Source organism: Apaloderma vittatum, unplaced genomic scaffold (genome assembly GCF_000703405.1).
Source record: "Apaloderma vittatum isolate BGI_N311 unplaced genomic scaffold, ASM70340v1 scaffold235, whole genome shotgun sequence".
Classification (NCBI taxonomy): domain Eukaryota; kingdom Metazoa; phylum Chordata; class Aves; order Trogoniformes; family Trogonidae; genus Apaloderma; species Apaloderma vittatum.
Window position 1 is genome coordinate 20,715 of NW_009715213.1, and position 21,940 is coordinate 42,654.

At 42.0% G+C, this 21,940-nt stretch overlaps 1 protein-coding gene across 1 annotated transcript; it reads left to right on the plus strand.

Annotated features, from left to right (window-relative positions):
• Window positions 1-686: 686 nt before the first annotated feature.
• Window positions 687-21,887, plus strand: MPP4 (membrane protein, palmitoylated 4 (MAGUK p55 subfamily member 4)). The gene is made up of 21 exons (XM_009869009.1): window positions 687-747; window positions 2,746-2,867; window positions 3,803-3,880; window positions 4,505-4,585; window positions 5,118-5,249; window positions 5,953-6,034; window positions 7,169-7,254; window positions 8,299-8,370; window positions 8,798-8,994; window positions 9,703-9,767; window positions 10,546-10,563; window positions 11,545-11,583; window positions 12,307-12,327; window positions 13,479-13,493; window positions 14,834-14,875; window positions 15,669-15,839; window positions 17,017-17,097; window positions 18,043-18,136; window positions 18,906-19,014; window positions 20,372-20,506; window positions 21,441-21,887. Exons 1-21 carry the CDS (start codon window positions 687-689, stop codon window positions 21,630-21,632), a joined length of 1,893 nt encoding a protein of 630 aa, XP_009867311.1. The 3' UTR covers window positions 21,633-21,887.
• Window positions 21,888-21,940: the final 53 nt, after the last annotated feature.

A 21,940-nucleotide genomic window follows, 5' to 3' on the forward strand; every position in this document is an offset into this window, starting at 1 on the left:
GGCGAATGCAGTACTCGGAGAAGTGGGTGGAATCTCCTTGAATAAAGGAAACGATGGAGGTGCCAACAGCCTGCAGTCAAGATAATGGTACTCATGAGTTTCACATCCCTTTGAACAAAAACTGACAAACGGTTTTATTCCTCGGTGTCTGCAACTCTTCTTCCATTGAGTCACGTCTAGAAGTATCGCTACTTAATAATTGGAGTGATTCTTGCTGTTATAACGGTGGTACCGGAACAGAATACCTGGCATTTGTTACTGGCTTATAAAGTCAAAGGTCTCTGCAGCAGTATCAAGAATAAGGAGTAACTTTTAAGAGGGTTTTTTGTAGTTTTGGTTGGTTGGTTTTGCTTAAGGAAATTATTCTCTGTAGTTTGAAAGTTTGTGCTTTTGCATGGAACGTCTTGGTCTAACTGAGCCCAGTTTGATATAGGGATAGCATTCTAGGAGCTAATTAGTACAAATCATCTCAAAAAGAGGCAACCAGTAAGGAGGAAAAAATCTTAAGTGTCTGCACCACAGGTAATGTTCTCTTAGGCACTTGGAAGTTCCTGACGAAGAGAATGCTTGTAAGAAAACCATGTTTTGGGAGATTTTTCCCTATAGGGCTCACAAGGTTCACTGAGTTTACCTTTTTTGTAAGCCCTTAGATGTCTCCTTTCCGAAAACAGATGATTCTCTCGATAATGAGGTACATTTCCAAGCTTTCCCAGTTTAGATACTCGATAATTCTGCCTGATGATTACGGTAAACGTTCCATCTGCAGAAACTTAGCAGGCAAGGACCTGTATAAATTCAAGCATAAGGAAAATACCTCAGCGAAACTAAAGCTGAAGATAGATCTCGCGTAAGTGTTGGTAACATCAAGGTCTAGGGCTGATATAGGAAACCTGTCAATGGCTCTAAAAATTGCGCTTGGGAGAGAAGTGAAAAAGCTTAGCCGTGGTGACTGGATGATAGCCACTGATGATATTGTCTGTAGCAGAGAGTACTCAGCTCTTCTGGGTCTGAGGGATGAGCTTTAGTTTTAAGAAATTACTGGTTTGACTTCGGCTGATGTAACTCTAGAATCTCCTAATGTCTTGGTAGTGTTTCGACATTTGTTGAGGTTTGGGGCTCAGCTGACCACTAAAGGAATGGGCAGATGCACTCTTAACCTTTCTCCCCGCTGCAAAGGAAAGGGAATAAAGCACAGAGGCTCTACAGACTGGAAAACTGAAACAGCTTTAATAGAACAATAATAGTGAGGAAATAATGAAACGTACAAATATATACAACACCAATATCAAACCCACCCCCCAATAGCAGTCACCACCGATGCTGCAGAGTCCCAGCAAGTCCCAGGCTCAGCAGCAGGAGGGGAACTGGAAGTTGGATTTGGGAACTCGGGATCATGATCAAAGGCAGAGGAAAGGATGGAGTCCTCCTTGGACAACAGCCGTTGAAGGAGAGGCTTAACCCCTGTGATCAGTTTATACTGAATAAGACACATATGGAATGGAACACTCTCGTTGGTCACCTGTCCTGTCTGTTACCCCCTAGAGGTGCAACCTTTTACTTCCTTGTGACCCCTCTTACTCCCCGGCGCCCCCAACGTGGTACACAGGAGCCAGCAGTGGCCTTGGGCACTGCAGGAATAAGTATCAGCCAGAGCCTTTCTGCATCCCAGTGCCAGGCAGTGGCTGTAACACCAGGTGTTATCACTGCCAGCAGCACGCACTGTCAGCAAAAACCTGCTGCTAAAAAACCTCAGAAAGTCTTTTAGAAGAGACTGAGCTGAAAAGTAAAATCACAGAATAGAATTTGGTGGCTTCAGGGCGTGTTTTAGTAGTCGTGGTGGTGTTGGGTTGACTTGATCGCAGAGGTCTTTTCCACCCTTTATGATTCTATGAACAGGTTCCATTCACCTCAGACCAGGACAGCACTTTTCTTTTATTACAGTATTTCTCGTTGAAACGTGTCAAGTTTAACAAATAATTATAAAGGGAACTCTCCTGTTACGACTGTACTATATGATTACTTAGACACTAAAAAGCAAGAGAGACAGCTCGTGCTTACGAAAATAAGTAGGTTGAGAACCTACTTCCCTCTGACATGCAGTGGGAGCCAGACACCCAACTCTTGGGAAGAGTATTACATACCAGAAAAGATTTGTTCTCATTTCTAAGGTAGATTTAAAATCTGTGCGCTCACAAAAATCCAGTTTCTGTCTAGGCCCGGTTATGTGTAACATTTTACTTATTTGTCACCTCTTAACTTCTGTTCCTAACAGCTCAAGTGCTGCTTCTATTCGCAGCAATTCTTCCCTTTTCCTGGGATGTGGTGTTGGGGGTCTGACAAATCTATGTGTTTGGCAGGAATTTGTGTTTTCGGTAGCGATATTCTATAAAATGTCTGCGGTTCTCAGGAGTGGAGAGAAAACAGATATTCTCTGGCCCAACACAGTGGGTCATCCAGAGGAGAAGCCTGTCAAATGAACAAGACAATTTTTTATGTTTACCTCTTCTCAGTAGGAGGCATGAGGTTGAGGCCAGACTAGTATAAACCTAACCCTGCTGGTTAATAATAAAATAAATCTCTTGGGCAACCAACTTGATTGCAGGAAATAAGCAAAGCAGGCAAGGAGCGCGCTTCTTAGAAGTATAAAATGCAGAAAGGTGATTTTTCAAATGCCTGGGTCACTGGTTTTGGTTGGTCTTCTGTTTGTACTGAATTGTCCTGCGCTTTTTTGTTTCTTGGACTCAGGTATATCTCATGTTCTGACTCTAGTGCTACAAGAACTGAGTTTGCTCTGTAAAAGAGATGTCAATGGCGTTGGTATGTTATATGACCTGCTCAGATCTCGCTGGCTGCAAGCACTTTTAAAGGTAAAGTAAAATTCAGCTCTGAAGGCAAAGGTTTCTAGAGAACAATCTCTAGGGGATGGCTCCTTTATTTTGCCACATCAGGACAATAAATACTTATTTACACTAAGGGCTGGTAGTCCTAAGTTAGTCTTAAAATCAGCAGTTAAAGTGAACAAAACCACTTTTGCTTTAAAAAAAAAAATAAAAAAATCTCTTTAATAATGTCCCAGGCATTAAAGCTATTCTACTTTACTCCCTCGTGGTAAGGCTAGGGGGATGGAGACGTGAGCTGAACACAGACTGCTCAGCTGTCTTTTCTAATCTTCATTTTCTGTGTGGCTATACATCCCACGTTCTGGCATGTATGCTTGTGAATTATTTCCCCCCTCTGTGCTGATGTGATGCATAGTTGAAGATTTTATATTGTTACAGAACAGAGTTTTGACTGGTGTGTTTCTCTTGAAGGAAAATTGGATCTCTTAGACAAATTCTGTACAAATTCTGCACAATTTCTGCTTTAATAAGTTGGTTTACAATCTTTAAATTTTAAAGAAGAAAAGCTTGTGGTGGATAAGTATGTCCATTAAAGCTATTTTAAATACAGCAATTTATTTTAAGTTAAATTTACTTTGTTGATCATGCCTGCAACTAGGGGAAGGAAGCAAGCTACAAGTCAGAGTATTGGCGTTCTCAGGCTATTGTCCTGTGTAACCAACTTTTTCATATTGGAAAATTCAAAACAACAGCATAACTGGCTGACTGGTAGTAAGGAAAGATGACTTATAGACTTAATTCTAGATGCATTAGACCTTAAGAATTGAGATTGCAAGCCTTTTGGCTCTAGTTGTGCTGAAAAAACCTTAGCAATGCAATATTGTCCAGTATGTGTTGTGGATGTATTTATGTAATCACGTGAACAGATCGTGGTATCTTTGCTTTGTCTTGGCACGCCATAGATTTATGAATGCCTCCAACACTATCTGGGAAAAAGACCGGTTCCTGTCACCCTGCAGGCCCGCGCGTTGAATCGTGAGGTAGGACTGTGTACACGGACTGTGCTGCTTTACTCATTCATGCCACAGCAGTCAGCTCGGCTTTCATTGCATTAACTTTTATTGCATTAAGAGAAGTGGGAGGGTGAGAAATGTGTACGGCTGTGCTCGCTAGACTGCGTGCACCATATGTTCATTACACACCATTTATTTGTTTTAACCACTAGCCTTGTATGTATTTATTATTTGCTCGGTGACTGTGGTTCAGTGTGAGGGCTGCAATCGAGCAGCCTGATTTAAGGCTTTGGAAAAGCTTTTTGGATTTTCCTAATTGTAACAGCTGGTTAATTAATAAATTTCTGAATTGGTGAAAGAGTTAATCACTAAGCGGAGAAGCTGACGCTAGTGCTGGAATTGGTGGAGGCATAGGAGAAAAAAAAAGTCATTTGGAGCGCATGGCACTGTGCCTGAACTAAGTTAAGCCCGACTGAACGTTGTGCCCCTGTGGTCGTATTGTCCAGTTCTAAAGCAAACTGCACGGAGATGGATAACGCGGGGGGTCGGCACTCACCATTCCTCTCGATTGCATGTAGAGCTTCCTAAATTCATTGTCCTCCAGAACCAGTTTCTGTGCTTTCTCTCTTACTTTTCTTTCTTCCTTACCAGGTGGTAGCGTTACTGCGTGAAGCCCCTCAGTCTGGAGAGATCAAGGAACTAAGACAACTGCTGTGTGCTTCACACCTCAAGGCAAGTCCTGCGTCAGGAAAGAGAAAGTTTGCTGGCAGAGCTGTCTGCGGTGGGAATGGAAACCCGTGGCCAGGTGTTCCCAACAATTGGCCAAGGAACCGAAAAAGGCGCAGCTTCCTAGTCATGAGCTAACTGAAATCGCGTGCGGGCCGTGTGTCTGCAGTACCTGCAGTGGGCTGCAATTTAATTAAGGGCTATATTTGAGAGAGGGATTTCTTACAAAGTTAAATTCTGAGCGGTTGATGCAGACATGTAAAACTAAGTTTTCCTTGTAATTGCAAAACCTGCATTCTTTACCACAGAGCTTCAGGGTTTCATCTTTTGTAAATCTTCCAGAAGAAGCAGAGAGAGGAACTTAAAACTTCATTTCGGAGTGGAAAGAGGAAAATGCCGACATGTGAAAGGGATCTGCATTCACATAGGAACTTGCTCGCTCACGTCTGTTTTCCGGCAGTCACTGTTTAAAGGTGTTCTCCTGCACGATCTTTGCTTACGGGTCGGTTGTTGGTTTGCTTATTTTCGTTTGCAATAGGCCTTGTTATCTGCTCATGATATTGTGGCCCAGAAGGATTTCGAACCCGTCCTTCCACCGCTGCCAGACAACATACCTGAAAACGAGGAAGCCATGAGGATTGTCTGCTTAGTGAAAAACAACCAGCCTCTGGTGAGGAAGCCTTCGGCCGTCTGCCTCAAATTATTTTAGCTCACGCGAGCATTGATAACGCATCACACGCATATTCTTTCCAGGAACGTCACAGATTACGAGCACTGATAATGCATCGCACGCATATTCTTTCCAGGAACGTCACAGATTGTGTGCGTTCTTGTCTGATTTTTACAGAATCGCAAGAATTGTTGGGGTTGGGAAGGGCCTTAGGAAACTAAGCACAGCTACAACTAGAGCAGGGTGTTCGGGGCCTTGTCCGCTCGGCATTTGGACATTTGGCCGCTGTTTTATATCTCGTGTAATGAAAATGCAAATTGGATTGAGACCTATTCCCTTGACCAAAGTTGAAAGGAAGGGAGGATAGACTCTGAAAAGTTCTTTAGAAATGATTAGTGCTTATAAGGAGAAAACATTGCATAGCTGAACTAATCTGTTTTAGGGCAAGATAGCTGTAATATCTGAGATCGAAAAGATTCTTCACAACCAGTCAGTGAGGTGTGAGGTTAGCGTGATGGAAGTTGAAGAGGTTGAAGGACGTTTTACTGACAATTATACGGTATCACTTGATCCGTGAGGTGTTCAAAATGTTGTGTCTTTCCAAGTGTTGTTGTCATTGCAGAGATCAGACTTGTGATGCTAAAGGAAACTCAGTGAGCTTCTTCAGTTACGAGCGCGTTTTTTCTTTGTTTTCAATTGCCAGGGTGCCACCATTAAGCGCCACGAGCTAACGGGTGACATAACGGTTGCCCGTGTGATCCACGGTGGGCTGGCAGACAGAAGTGGTATGTACGATTTGAAACAAAGCGGTACCAAAAAATTGAACTTGGAGTAAGGTGTTTGACGTAAGATAACAGCTTCTCCAGTTAGTCCTCCATTATAGAGCAAGAAGGACGTGTGCGTTGGGCAACACCGGAAATAGCGACAAGTTGCGGTGCCTTGGATTCTGGTTTCGTTCATTTTCGTAGGAATATGCTATGATTAAAACGGAGTCGAGGTACAAATCCAATTTTCATTCTGTATTCTTGGCACCATTACCTAAATAAATCTGTCGTGAGATTGTTTGGGAACATCTCAAATTGCAGGGTGGTACGAATGCCAGCAGCTCATGCCCTAATGGGGAAATGGAACACATACAGTAGTCTGTGATTCTCTAAGATAAGGAGCTGTAAGGAATATATAGTAATACTTTTTGGCACTAGTGTCTACTAAACACAGTAGTAGCATTACTTGCTAAGCAATCTTCCAAGGAGTTTCCTTGAAAATGTTTCTACTTTGTCTTCTTAGAATTGAATGTGTTCCTTGGGAGGTGTAACTAAAATGTAAAACAGCAGAAGTAAAGCTGGACTGTAATAATTATAAAATAGTTCCTTTTAGTATTTTCTGGCCTTTGCATGGAGAAGAAAACACAAAGTGTAAACGATGGCTAATTAAGTTCCTGGCTTGATTAATGTTTTAACTGAGCTGAAGGAAAAGGCAGAAGTAAACGATATTGAGAAGACTTCATACAGGATAGAGAGGAGTCCTGAGGTCTCCCTCTGCACCTGGAAGTTTTAAGGGTCTGATGTCGAGTCTCATGATCTGTTACATAATGGGTTTAGCTAGAACAGGCTCACGAATTACTTTGGAAAATGGAGCTATATTTTTTTCGGCTCCTTTTAAGGCAAATCGTCAATAGATTGTAAACGCATTGTGTGTGGGAAGTGGGGGGAGATACCAGAACTGAAGCGTACGAGCTTCTTGTGACCCACAGAAGCCTGCAGTCCTGTCCGGGGGCAATATAGCCTAAATCCAAACTGCCTCCCTGCATCCTTGGTACAGCGAAACTTCTAGCGCCGCCTTCCAGAACCATGGTGTGTCTGTGCCTCCTTGCCTCGCCTACCCGGGGTAACACTGCCGCTCTCCTTGTTTCGCTGCAGGGTTGCTGTATGCTGGAGACAAACTGGTGGAAGTAAATGGAGTTCCTGTTGAGGGACTTGAGCCGGAGCAAGTTATTAATATTCTGGTATTTAATCTTTTTGAAATATGTTATCGACTTTGTACCTTAAGAGTAACTGCGTGCTGTTTCTTTTAGACACGCACATGCTTTTAGAGGAGGAAGTCTGAAATTTGTAGCAGAAAACTCATGGTGTTTCCCTACTGTGGATGAAATTCACAACTACTCATGAAATAGAAGTGTTTGAAACTAGAATTAAATTTAACCCCTGTTCTGGATAAAAAAAGTAACGTATTGTGACTATTCCACCGGCAGCTTCTGGGAAAAATACTAATTTATTCAGACTTGACTGATTCCTGTTTTTTCTGGAAGCTCCTCTGGGTTAACATTACCTAAGGAAGTAGTAGAAAGATGCTGCTCCGATAAGAGTCCGTGTTACAAAATTCACTAAAGCAGAGTGAGTGAGCTTGTCAGCTACATGCCTCTCTTTGCAAAAAAAGGACAGCAAAAAAGCTTTCAAAATTGTCAAAATTTTCATGAAGAACTCTGCTGAGCTATCCCTGTTACTTACTCGTCATTTTACCCACAACCTGGCAGGGTTCTTCACTGCAAATTGTTAGTGCCGGTCCGTAACGTATTGATGTAATCAGTATTGAGTCTTTCTAGGTGTTATTTCCCTGGTTGTACTATTTCTTAAGTATAAGAAATACAAACCTTAGTGGAGTGCTTAGTTCTGACATATTTATAGTTTTTCCTCCCACCTTTACATCATTTGTCTGCTGCTAGTTTAAATTAAACCCTAAACTAAACCCTGCTGCTAATTCAAATTAGATGTCAGTAGAAAGATTTAGCATGAATTAATGTTGAAGTTATATATTTGTAAAGAAACGTAAATTTCGTAGAATAAAAATGTTTGGCAAGATTTTGAAGTTCCATTCTTAAGTTGTCTTTTGAAAAAACCCACAATATTGTCAGATTAAGTCTGTCTAAAATCTATTTGTAATATGGACATTACAGTAACCTCAAAGCCATGCTCTTTTAAGCTTCTGCTGTCAGTGTTTGGTTATTTGTGTTGATTACCTCTCATATTTTAATAATTTTCTAATCGTTCAGGCCCTGTCTCAGGGGACAATTATGTTCAAATTAATTCCAGTTTCTGATCGACCTGTGAGCAACCAAACAACAGTAAGAGACTTTTTTTCTTTCTTTTTTTTTCTGGATTGTAACGTGGAATGGTGTGATACACAGAAAGAGTGTTGCTTAGAATTCCAGCGCAGTCCTTCGAGTGTTACCTGCCCGCTGGCATGAACACATTGCTGCGGAAGCAGTAAGGACAGTGTGCTGAAATAGAGTTGTGTTACAGGTGACGAAGACGTTTTCAGAGTGAGTTACAGGTTGCAGGTCAATTTTTTTCAGCGAGAATGAGACAGTTTTGGGTTGGTTGGTTGGTTTGTTCTTCCCCTCCCTTAATGAACAGCGAGGATTTGGGGCTTGATCTAGTATTTAACACTTCATCATGGATGAAGCAGCGGCAGTATCTGGCCCTGGGATTATGAAGCCCGTGTTGTTTCTGTTCTAAACATGCCTTACTCTTGTATATTTTCTTCCCCAGCTCTATGTGCGAGCGATGGCAGACTACTGGCCCTTGCAGGATCCTGCCATACCATGTGCTGATGCAGGTTTGCCTTTTAAGAAGGGTGAAATACTGCAGATTGTGGACCAGAATGATGCTCTCTGGTGGCAGGCCAGGAAGGTTTCGGATCTCAGTGCCTGTGCTGGACTTATACCCTCAAACCACCTTCTTAAAAGGTAAAACAGTCTTAATTTTTCTGATTTCCAGTTCAAAAATTAGCCGGTTATTCAGACATTTTGCTATTTAAAATTCTCGTAAGTTCTGTACCAGTATGACCGAGTGACATCTGACAAATGTCTTTTGTCTTTCTGTTCTCCAAATTCTTGCTGAATTTTTAAAGGGTACCTGTGTACGACAAGGGTGCCTCTGTATTACAAGCTTTTAAAAGCATCTTAAACTGACGTCCAAGACATTTGCAGCCGTTGCCTAGTCCCTGAGCTAGTTGCTAAGACATCTACTGGAGCGTAGCAGGTGGAAGTTAAGGGGCCCCCGACTGTTGAGGACCATCCTCTGTGGTTTGAAGGTTGTGACAGAGGCTGCAAGCGAAGAGGGTTTGTGCAGTGGTGGAGGCAGGAGTACTGCTACCCCCAGCAGCACACTCTCCTGCTTCCACAGTATGCCTTATCTTTCTGTCCTTATGCATTAAGTGCAAAATCCTCTCAGTACTTTTTTGGGGCTGCTGATTTGGAAATTGCCTTCAGTTCTGATCACGTCAGCCTACTTTCAAGACTTTGAAGTGGGCTAAAACGTCGGTGATAGATCCATTCTTGGTGTCTTCTGGCGGCTCAATATTTACTGATCTTACGCGTAAGCAGTGAACCTGACTGGAGCATGATGTGCCTGTGTTTTGTTTCTGTAACTGTGAGAAATTTGTTTTTATGTAGGAAGCAGCGGGAATTCTGGTGGTCTCAGCCTTTCCAGCCCCATCTCTGTCTCAAATCATCAATGTGTGAGTGAAAAGTTACTTGAGTGGTAGTGTAGGAAAGAAAGGTCTTGCCTGTTCCCAGGGGTACTGCAATACAAGCTCATACAACTTGGTTAAATTCAAAAACATTGTTTCTGGAGCCGTATTGTAACCTCAGAAATTTTCCTGTCCCCAGGAAAATAAAAACTTGATAGTAGTTGCACCTCCAGTACTGCTGGTGGAGGTCGTTGTCTCCAGTGTACTTGGCATCTGACTGTGAAAGAAACTGTGACTTCAACTCCTTCTGAAGTCCCTAAGATCTAGGAGCAATTCTGCAGAGCCAATCCTTCCTAGGAGAAGTGGATGTGACTAAGTCCTGAGGTGACAACTGCAGTAGCCTGGCTTTCTAGGGACACAGATGACAGTTCTGCACTGGAAGTTGCCATGTGATATGTTTAGAATGTTTCTTTGTCGTAAAAAATCTGGAAAGAAAGCTAGAACCTCCTTCCTTGAGGTGTAAGATAAGCTATGATACCCGTGAATTTTTGTGGTGGCATTATCCTCTGCCAGCTATAACTTTCTGTAAACATGCAAGTATTCCCAGACAAAGGATGTTCTTCCCGTTTTCTCTCTCCTCATTTTCTTCTACAGTTCTTTATACTTAGCATAAAATTCATTTTTCTCTCGTGATAACTCCCGGACTGAGTGTGTTTCACTGCCTAGGGTTCTTCTTGCACTGATTGCTTTGTTCATTAGAGCTGGGGCTCTCTTTCACCAAAATTTTATTGCATTTTAACTGCTTCAATGGATATGCCGTGGGCAGTAAGCACTGTGGAAGAAGGTAGGAGATCGTATCTGGACAACATTGCATTCCTGTACCTGGAATTAATATAGCACATGGCTTTACAGGCTTTTTAAAGCTGTGAGGCATTTTGGTTAATGCATGCAAAAGAAGCCCAAGCTCTGGGCATTTTGTGTGCTTAGCATAACTGAAATCAAGCCACTTTTCACTTGAAATAGTAGAAGCTTATGTTGCCTGAAAGTGGAAACTTAAGCAATGCGTTACCTGGTGGGGAACAGAGTCTGGATGGGTTGCTTTGAGGAGGAAAACACTGGATTTCCTCTTTCTCTTTTCCTCTCCCTCTTTCTCTCCCGTCTTCAGCAGCTGACCTGAGCAGCTCCAAGAGAGGATCTCTTTAAAGGATACACATGGGCAGAATCTGGTTGACAAATGCCCTGACACTTGTCCTGTAACTGGAAAATAGCTCAACACACAAACAGTGCAGTATTGTGCACCATGAGATTACCCGAGCCCACAAAATTACATTTCAAGGACGAGAACTGATGGAGAGGGAGTCGAATAATTATTATTATTTTTTTAACATAATAATAAAATCAAGCAAACAAAGCACTTTGAGTGAAGCGTGTTGTAAAGAGACACACTTCTAAAAGCTGCAGGAGAGAAAGGAGCGAGTGAAAAACTGTATTCTGTCGCGGTAACGCGTAGTAATTAAATTTCCACAGAAAGAGAGTGACAGCCGTGTTAAAATTTTTATTATTTCAAAAGGAAAATTCAAGTTAGATGTGTTTGCCACAAGCCCTCTGGAGCTCTAAAGAGGAGACTTTTGCTCACTAAAGACAGGCAACATCAGTAAGTTGGAGTTAACAAAGTCCTTAAAGGTGTCTAAAGCTGATCTGCGCTTCAAATATTTTCTTTCTGATACCTGAGTTCAGTCTTGTAAGATCTGTAAAGATTTTTTCCTCCCTAGCATTTTTCTGATTTAGATGATTTTTATTTTTTTTTCCTTACGTTGATCTCTAGAGGATGACATGAAGATTGATGAGAAGTGTGTGGAAACAGGTAACCAAATTCACTTGAGATTATTCCATTTTCTTCAAGGTATTTGCTAGTTCAAGCCTCATTTTGCTTCCCAGATAAAAACACTCCCTCTAGTGAATTTAATGGTAGAAAATTCTATTTTTCATCCTATAGTAGTGTATTAAAACGAGCTGTTTGCAGTTGTGGTGTACAGTGTTCATAATGTTGTGCCAGAAAGAGGGACCACCCCCAAAAATATCTGCCTGAATGAGATCCAGCCTATTTGATGCAGGATTTGGACTGTGGCTGTAATGTTACCGGAGTTTTTTACCCGTTGGAGAGTTAATGCCGTAGATGATTGTAGTCTTGGAGAACCCACGCGATTCCTTGCTGAGAAACGGCTCTGGAGACTGTTTTTAGGTGCTGAGCCGGAATAGGTTTTTAGATGTAAATAGTCCATGTGAAGACTCTTAGCTTGACTTGCTCCCCAAAGCGACACAGTTCCCTCTTCCTTCTCCTGAGGTAGTTCAGAAAGCTCTCGTGGAGGGATGGGATCCCGTAGGACTGCGTGGGAGGGCAGACAGCTCATTCAAGTAGGGTGAACTCTAATTTGCTAACTTGGTGTGGAGGGAAGTGGGGAAAGTACGTGTGAGACAGACTGATGGGAGCCGGAATATTGATTTCTGATTCTAAAATTCTATAGGAAGAAAAGAATTACCTTGTTAATTTGTTTTAATGTCTTTGCTATCTGGATTACTAAACAAGATGAGGAAACATTTGAGTCTGGTAAGTTCTTCTAAGCTAATTCTAAATTCCTTGCTATTGCCCTGCTGCAAGAGAGGTGTCCAGAGACAAGCAAATGTCTTAAAAACAAGCAGGGGACAGAAACCAGAATGACGTTTTAGCTTTAGAAGCCATTCTGCCTTCCAAAGCCATTATGTAAAATCCCGTTGCCTTAAGACTTCCTCTTGCTCTCTGATTACCTTAGTAGTAAGGTTTTGGTCCTGCTATCTCACACGCGTGAGTGCTTCTTCTTGTGCATCAGTACCAGGTCTGTTTATCCAATCCTGATCAGTGTACGTGTGCGAGCTGTGGCAGCAGGGACTGCGCTGATGTCAGTGGATAATTGGATTACCTGAGGTTAACGGAAGCCTGAGTTCCCAGTCCCCTTAGGAGGTGATGTGGGAAAGAGGAGAGAGCTGGTCTGAGTTCTTAATTGTGTGCATGGCTGGCACACAGGAAACAAAAATGCTTTTATAAAATTAATGATTTATATATAAGACCTGGGGGGCAAAATGGAAAAAAAAAAAAGGCACTGATTGACTGTAGGCACACTGGGGTTTAAGTCTTCTAAGATAAATAATTTTTCTACTAAAATAAAAATCTGCTGCTGCTCAACTTCTTGTCTGAGATGTTTGGTAGCCGTGGGGAGAACATTCCACTTTCCACCTGCTCTTCTCCACAAGGGTCCTACTTGCTACGGTAGGATCTTCTCTTATCACAAGTGGTTTGTTCTGCTCCACCTCCCAAGCGATGCCCGAAGCTTTAAAGGCAGAACCAGCAGCAGGATGGGATTACTCTTGCAAATCCTACTCACTGCTCAGTGCTGAGTCAGTTTTCTGCTGTATCCAGACAGACAGAGAAATAAAGGTGTAAATACGTGCTGTCTGACTTGTTAATTTAACCAGTAGCTCAACATCTGTGAGATGTATTTTGCAAGTACAATACTGACACGGATGCTATAGCTGAACCCCTCGTTCTTTGAGAACTGAGAATTCACGCTCAAACAAGCATATTGTAGCTTTAAAGCCTGCAGCACCTGTCTCCTAGATGCGCTGGATGATGCTGGTTGGATTATTTTTATTTTTTTTTAATATTAGTATAGACTGTCTTCTCAAAACTAATTCTTTTTGTCTGTCTCTTACCTGAATGTGCAGAAGAGCTTAAAGAAGGTAACATAAACTTTTTCTTTTTCCCCTTGTCTCCTGTAAGCAGTAATCTATTAGAATTTATCTATCTTTATTGTATTAACCAGGAGCTACCACTCCTCTTACAATACCGAGTAGCTCAATTGCTTGTTCCCTGTAGGATTCCACGCTGTGCTCCAGAAGGTAGATGAAGCAGAAATGCTCAGAGGTTTGAATGATGGGTCAAAAGAGCTGAAGATAGAAATGACACAGGCTGAGCAGTACTCTGACCTCGGCCCTGAGCAGTTTTGTGCCAAGTAGGTTTTTCTATAATCAAACAAGGAGTTGTTAGAACGTAAAGAAATGTAAGAGCAAAACTGTATTTTAAAGGAACAAATAGCGAAGAGCGTATAAGATGTGAGAGTAACTAAAATGCATCAAATTCTGTTTTGATACTTGCCACAATTATAACTGTCAAAGAAACTAGTGCTGAAAGACGGTACGTTTGGTGCTTTGCAAATGAAAATATTGCTCTTGCCTTGGAATGATTACTGCCTTTAAGGGTATGCCTGTGTCCCCTGCATCTTGTTCTTGCTTTAACAAGACCTGAATGAAGGGAATGCACAGCTTGGATAACTACCCGCGTGCTTAGGGGAAAATCAGGAGTTCTTTTTGAAGAAAAATCAAAATGTACACCATTTTTTCCCCCTTAGTTTTCATATCACTTTACAAAATAGTTTCTAAACTGTTAGAGCACTGAGCTATTCAGAAATTGGTATTTTTGCGCCTTTTAGGAGAGATTTCATTTACAGAAAATACATACAGAGCTTTAGGAGGCTCACCCAAATGGTTAAACCTTCCCAAGGAACTGCATGAGAATGGGGACAAAAAGAGTTGGAGCAGACAGATTAGTCTGGGATGTTGGAGGATGGATATCACTGATCTAAAGGTGGTTAAGAAATAATGAAGTCACGTCTTCATTCTGCCTGAAAGATCTGAGCAGATGCACATTTCGTTTTCCAAGCATGCTATTTCTGCAGAAACAGTTATATTTAATTTTTTTATTTTGGATTCCTACTTTTCTTAGGAATGAAACAAATAAAATGCTAAGTTTCAAATCTAATTTAGCAAGGAAAGACTTTCTAAGTTGAATTTTTACCTTACAGAAGCATTGGTCCTTTGAATTGTTTATTGTTCTTGTGGAATATGTGAATATTTTGTGTTACGGAGTATTGTGCTTTTTAAAATTAGATTATGCGTGGTACTTCCATGTGTTCACTGAAACACTGTTTTTCATTTGGATCGGCAATAATTGTTACCCATCTAGCTCTTAAGCTTTCACTGTTCTTTTTTGATGTCACGAGTATTTATTCTTCATATTATAGAAGAGGAAGAATTTGGTGAATTTGGACAACGAGTCTTTATTGGTACGCACTGACTAAAGATAAGTAAGCTGCCTGGGGCTTGACCTAGATTAAATGCTTGTCTGAAAAATAAAATGCTTTGTTCTTTATTTCACCCAAATACTGAATTGAATTCTACTTGCTCTGTTTTCCAACCTCCTAGAAGTTGCTTTCCCCCTGCTAATGCCAATTCTCTCCCTTTAAATCTCTCTTCCTGGTTTCTACTGAGACATGGCCACCACTATTTCGACCTGACTGGCTGTTAAGATTTCGCTTCCCAATTAATTTTGTTAGACTGTAGTGCTGTCTGTCATCCATTGAGGATAAACATAAGGATTTTCATGAGACAAGTAGAACTAAAAGTGAAATTTCCGGAGTTGGATAAGGTGGAGCAACAAACCTATCCCTGTAACTAAACCATAGTGACCTTCCAAATACTTGGATTCATTCTGGAGGCTGGAGTAAATGCTTTAGGAGAGTGAACCAGCCACCCCATCAAAAAAACGGCCAAGCTGTTCTCTAGTGACGCTTTCTGCGGCCAGAAACTTCTCCTTTGGCTAGTTTTGGGGGATCTTTTGGGGGTCTGTCATTCTGGGCTAATCTTCAGGTGACTTTCAGTGAGATCTGACCTCCTCTTTAGCTGTCTTTTTAATGCTCAATGTGCAGCAATGAAATTCACCAACTCGCACCCTGGCAAAAAAAGCTCAAAAACCCCCCCAGTATGTTGTTTGGCTTAGAAAGAGACATTCCAGACTACGGAAGTAGCTGCCTGCCTCTCGGGCGGATTTTCCACACTGATGTCTTTGCCCCTTTACAGCTGGCTTCCGCAGAAGTATGCGCCTGTGTCGCAGGAAGTCCCGAGCCCACCAGCAGTCGTGTTACGCTCGCTGCCCCAGCAGCTGTTACAGCACCCTCGCAGCTCCCTACGAAGAGGTCGTTAGGTACCAGCGGCACCCGACGGACCGCAACAGACTAATTATACTAGTGGGTAAGAGGTTAATGCAAATTCCCTAACCTGTAACGGAGCGGGGGAGACAGTCGGTCGTGGTCTGATCCGCCAAGGTTCCCTCCCAGTCATGGCAGTGGCTGCAGACTGTGCAGGCAGCTCTCAAAGCAACGTTTCATGGAATCACAGAACGCGCAGGGCTGGAAGGGACCTGTACAGGTGATCTAGTCCAGCCTCCTGCAGTGAGCAGGGACATCCTTAACTGGAACAGGTTGCTCAGAGCCCCATCAAGCCTGGCCTTGGATGTTTCCGAGGATGGGGCTTCTACCTCCTCTTTGGGCAACATGGGCCAGTGTTTCCCTACCACTCATTAGTTTAAATCTGCCTTTTTTTAGTTTAAAATCATTACTCATTGTCCTGTTGCGACAGATCCTGCTAAAAAGATTGTCCCCATTTTTCTTATAGGCCCCCTTAAAGTACTGAAAGGGTGCACTAAGGTCTTCCTGGAGCCTTCTCCAGGCTGAACAAGTCCACCTCTCTCTGCCGCTCCTTATAGGAGAGATGTTCCAGCCCTCTGATCATTTTTGTGGCCTCCTCTGGACCTGCTCCATGTCTTTGTTGTGCTGGGGGCCCCAGAGCTGGACACAGCGCTCCAGGTGGGCTCTCACCAGGGTGGAGTAGCAGGAGAGAGTCGCCTCTCTCAACCTTCTGGCCACAGTTCCACTGAAGGGTATGGTTGGCCTTCTCGAGCTGCAAGCACACATTGACAGCTCGTGTCCAGCTTCTCATCCACTAATTTCAGGAACGATTGTCTATAATTAGACCCTGGTATTGATTTTAAAGTTTAATGTATGTATCGTCTTCATTGCTTGACGTAATGAATGTTTCAAAAAAAGAAAAAAAAGCAGAGTCCTTAGGAGAAGCTATACAGTTAAATACAGTTATGAATGCTGGTTGGTAATGAATTTTATTAGGGAAATGGCTCAGTTTTATATTCAGTTGAGACTGGTACAGAAATGATGAGAAAATATTTGTAGCTTACTGGAAAACATCTTTCCACAGAGGCATTTCTACAGCCAGTGTTAAATGCATAGATACAGCAACAGTAAGGAGAATATTTTTTAATTAAACTCCAGACTAGAAAAATCTAGAAAATGGAGGAATGCGAATGCAAAAAGTGCCTCTTTCAGTAACATTAGTCACTTTTCCAACTTTTCAGGTCCCGCGGGAGTTGGTGTGAATGAGCTAAGGCGCAGGCTTATCGCAAGTAACCCACGACAGTTTCAAAGTGCCATACCTCGTACGTAGTTATTTGTCTTTCCCCGCCACCTCCTTCAAACGTGATTAGGAAGCGTGAAGTACCTCCTTCTCGCCTTTGTGTTTTCATACACTCTTTGCTGTATGGTGTGAGGTTTTTAAATTTTTTTTTTCAAGCTCTACTGCCAGCCAGAGTAATTTGCTTTTTTAAAAGGGTTAGTTGGAACTCTTATCTTTCTCCTTATTTTGGCAAATCAGTCAAAGGTATTTTCAAAGTACATTTCTTGAGATCGTTAAAGCTTTATGTAGCGGTATAATATCTGCATGATTGTGTTTAATTTTGATATTTCCATTTCCTGAATTTAAAAATAAGAATGTTTCTTGGGGATATTTTAAGTCCATAGTGTTTGAGTGATCTTATAGGAGAGTGAAGGCAACAGAATTTGGTGCTTAATAGGCTTTGCAGTTTTTCTTATTAACCTTTGAGTCTCAGATGAGACGTACACAGCTTAATTCCTGACATAGCAACTGAAGTTGTTTCTACCTGTGTTTATTTGGTTCTTGTGATTTGGATAAGCGAACAGAAAATGTATGAAACTGACGTTGGTTGAAAATTTCTGAATTCTTCTGTGCTTAAGATTCCAGATATGGAGAAGGTGTGAGTGTGGGAAGGCTTGTGGGATGTTTCCAAACGAGCTTTGATCGATTTTGCCCTCAAAGAAGTAAAAGCATAACCAGTTCCAAAGCAGTTCCTGGTTCGAGTCACAGATATTGGGACTAAACCATTCTCCTTCCACTCTAGGAAGTACTTATGTGCTTTGCTTGACGAGGCTTTTGCTCTGGATTAACAAATGGAAATGACTCACTTTATTACTTATGACAATACTGATTTATAGTCCTTCTTGAAAGTTGTCTCACTTTAGTTAAAAAAAATTACAAGAATTTACCTGCAGTTCATACGTGTGTGTGTGTGTGTATCTCCTTTCAGACACCACTCGTGTTCAGAAGAGTTATGAAATGAATGGTCGTGAATATCACTACGTATCAAAGGAAACTTTCGAAAACATGGTGTATAGCCACAGGTAAGTAGGAGAGACAAATTACACTTTTGTTACCGTAAAATGTAATGTTTTGTGGTTAGGTCCCAAGTCTGGGCTTCTCTTACGGCATCGGTTTGATGTAAATTCAGGACAAACTACTTAATCCCACTGCTTCAAAAGGTACACGTGTGTCGCCGCAAATAAACTCCTCTACAACGAACCTTGGGATCCTTCTAAAAGAAGGTGGGATCTCTAGTCCTGAGCTCATCTGATGTGCTTGTAAGTTAGGAGTTTAACTCTTCTGGAAAGCAGACTGCTTTCTGAGCGCTGGGTCAGACCTGTTCCTGACCGACGGAATCTCTGCAGGGGTGACATATCTCCACGTAAACAGGTGACCTGTAAGGGCCAAACTTTCAAAAGCATCTGCTCCTCTCTACACATCCGTAATCCCTCTGAGACAGACCAGCTCAGTGCTAGAAGCTCCTTGACTTGTGCCAGGTGTTTTGAGATATTCTGATTTATGAAGTCAGTGATGCTATAGAAATGAAAAGCATTTTATCATTAGAATCGCAACCTCTAAACACACAACTTGTAACAAAGAGTTAAAATGTGTGCTTTGGAAATGTGTCGACTGTAATGGTTCTGATTTAGCAGGGAAGATCAAAGGTGGAGGTTGTTCAGCAGTGTTCGCTATGTTTGATGATCATTCCGTCTCGATCACTGAATTACATTTGAAAACTTCATCCTTAAACAGAACCATTTTCAGACTCGAGTGCTCTTTCATTTCTCTTCTTCCTTGCTGCTGTCGCAGAATGCTGGAATATGGGGAGTACAAAGGGTCCCTGTATGGTACCAGTGTCGACGCAGTGCGAACAGTCCTTGATGAAGGCAAGATCTGCATCATAGATTTAGAACCCCAGGTGAGTTGTAAAGGGGCAGGGAATCTCGAGTTTGAATCTCTTGGAAGGAATAATAATAGTCTGTACATTCTTGAGCTGTTGAAACGCTGTTAGTTTCTTTGTCGTGTTCTTCACTTGGGCTTACGGTGCTTATTAATAATAGATTATTCTTCGTGTGGGTCTTGGGGGGTGATGCTACAGTGACAAGTGTGTACAGATCAGTATTGTTCACTGAAGGCTGAGGGAGACCTTACCGCTCTCTACAACCACCTGACAGGCAGCTGCAGTGAGACGGGTGTTGGCCTCTTCTCCCCAGTGAATAGCCACAGGACAAGAGGGAACGGGTTCAAGTTGCGCCAGGAGAAGTTTAGATTTGGTATGAGGAAAAACTTCTTCACCGAAAGGGTGGTGAAGCGTTGGAACGGGCTGCCGAGGGAGGTGGTGGAGTCACCATCCCTGGATGTGTTTAAAAACCGGCTGGACGTGGCACTTGAGGAGAGGGTTCAGTGTTAGGGTGGTGCAGGGCTGTCGGTTGGACTTGATGATCATCTTAAGGTCCTTTCCAACCTTGATGTTTCTATGAATCTGTGATTTGTGTCCACGTCAGCAGCTGCATTATCTGGTGAAATGGTACAGACATGAGTCTTCATACTTGCTTAAAGCAAGGATTTTTGTGTGGGATATCCTCTTCCGAGCCCTGTTACCTGAGAGTTCTGTCCTGAATTAGCAATCTCTGAACATCTTTTGGTAAAAGCAGCAACTACTAAAGTAATTGAGCAAAAGCAGGAAATTGTCATGCATTTATTTCTCCTCAGAAGGAACTTAACAGCTGGGAGTAAGATGCTTGCACTTTTTCCTTTTTATTCTTTTTCTCCCTAGTTCTTTCGTTTTTATTCCCCTTTTTTCCTCATTCTCTCCACTGCTCTGCTGAAGTTGCAGAATGCTTATTAGCACCAGGGAATCTTGTGTAGCACAAAGATTTCCCAAAGCAGGATGCTTCCTTCCAGTCTGGACCAATAAAGGTGTACTTTTTCCAAAGGGAGCTCCCCAGCAGTTAAAAAATTCGGATTTCAAATTCAGCTTCAGTGTTGTTGATTGTAGAGATCCGATAATGACAATGTCCAGTCACTCGCTGGAGTTGAAAGCATCTTCTAATTAAGGTTACCAAGCAGAATTGATTGGTGTGTTACTATTGCTTTAACAGTGTCTGCTCCAGGGATTATTAGTGAGGGCATTTTAATGTAGGTGCTCCTGAAGAAGATTACTGCTGGGCCTGGAGATTACAGCCCGTTGTAAAAAATTAGCTTTTTTAAATGAGAGTAAAACTGGGATGAATGCCCTTGGAATACTTTAACTTCTTTTAACTCTTAATTTTCAGGGCATACAAGCAGCCCGGACTCATGAATTAAAGCCCTACATCATATTCATTAAGCCGTGCAGCATAAGCTGCATGAGACAGACTCGTAAAAATGCCAGGATCATCACGGATTATTATGTGAACATGAAATTCAAGGTGAGATCTGGGAGCAGAAGAGACTCAGTTTATTCTGGGATTCTCTGTTTAGAACTAATGCATTCTACTATGTTACTATGTTAACTCCTTAAAGATTATTATGTTATTAGGCTCAAATCTAAGTTATTCTTGTATTTTTTGATTTGATTTGTTGGATTTTTTTTTTTCTACCTCCAGATTTGCTTTGAAGTGGAAGGGTTGGAATTTATACCTAGGGATCGAGAAAGTTTGTTTCAAAATGTCTTTAAAGGAGAGGCTATTTTGTACGGTTTTAATTAACTGCCTGGTGACAAGATTGGAGTTGATGTGTACATTTGCTGTTTGTATTATCTGGAATGCACTTCATTCAGTAATTTAAAGAAATACTTTTTCATGTCGTTATAAGAACGCACTGCTATTTCCTGTGTGCTTAATGACAGTATCAAAACTACTCCTGTACTAAGGTCTAGAGATAAAACATAAATCCTGCTTGTAGGAAACGCGTATCCTGTATTTACAATATCTAGTGCATTGTCACAATTGTCTCAATGCAAATCATAATCAAATTCAGCGTCTTAAAATTTTGGAGACCTCAGTCCATAGCTGTGTGTAGAGATGAATCACCATTGCTATGGCAGAAACACCGACCCCGGGGGAATAAACTAAAATGTGCAATGAGAACACAAGTGTTAGGGACTGGAAGACAAACACACTAACATCCTCCGCCAGCACTAGTCAGTAGAATAACCTTTTGGGGCAAACGAGACACAAGGTGGTTCCTTGGGAAGGCTGTGGCAGTCAGCTCTGCTTCGGGGACTTGGAAGTGCCTGCAGCAGGCACACCTCCTGCAAATGAAATGAAGTTACGCTGGCACCAGCTGTTCACCAGGTGTTCTGCAGAGGCCGTGCAGGTACGCTGCTCTCCGCACCGTTAAACCTTACTCTGTGTCTCGCAGGAAGAAGATTTACAGGAGATGGAAGATTCAGCGAAGAAAATGGAAGCTCAGTTTGGTCAGTTCTTCGATCAGGTGATTGTGAACGACAACTTGCAGGAAGCGTCGGCGCAGCTGCTGTCTCTGGTCCATCGCGCACAGGACGAGCCTCAGTGGGTCCCTGCGATATGGATATGCTCAGACACTCAGCCCTAATTCTGAGCAGCTTTGCAAAGATTACAGCTTATGTTTTACTTCCAGAATAATCCTAATGTCAGGATTCCAAGAATTTATCTTTGTATGTGAGGGATTTGGAAGAGGATTAGGAAAGAAGCTGCTACAGGAGATAGAATCATACTATGTTCTGTGTAGCTCTGTTGCTTTTTATGTTACAGTTGCATCCACTTTTGTACAAAAAAAGGAAATACTGTGTGTGCTCAATCACAAGAATAAAGAAAAATCTATTTTGTTTCACCTATCTGTGTAATTTACTTCTGTACATAGCTATGGAAAAGTCTTTTCCT

What these genes read in the sequence shown, in the direction of transcription:
- MPP4 (XM_009869009.1), top strand. Translation starts at nt 687, where the DNA reads ATGAGGTACATTTCCAAGCTTTCCCAGTTTAGATACTCGATAATTCTG. An exon ending in AATTCTGCCTGATGATTACG is followed by an intron (nt 748 to 2,745) that starts GTAAACGTTCCA and finishes TCTTGGACTCAG; the next exon opens with GTATATCTCATGTTCTGACT. An exon ending in TGGGCTGGCAGACAGAAGTG is followed by an intron (nt 6,035 to 7,168) that starts GTATGTACGATT and finishes GTTTCGCTGCAG; the next exon opens with GGTTGCTGTATGCTGGAGAC.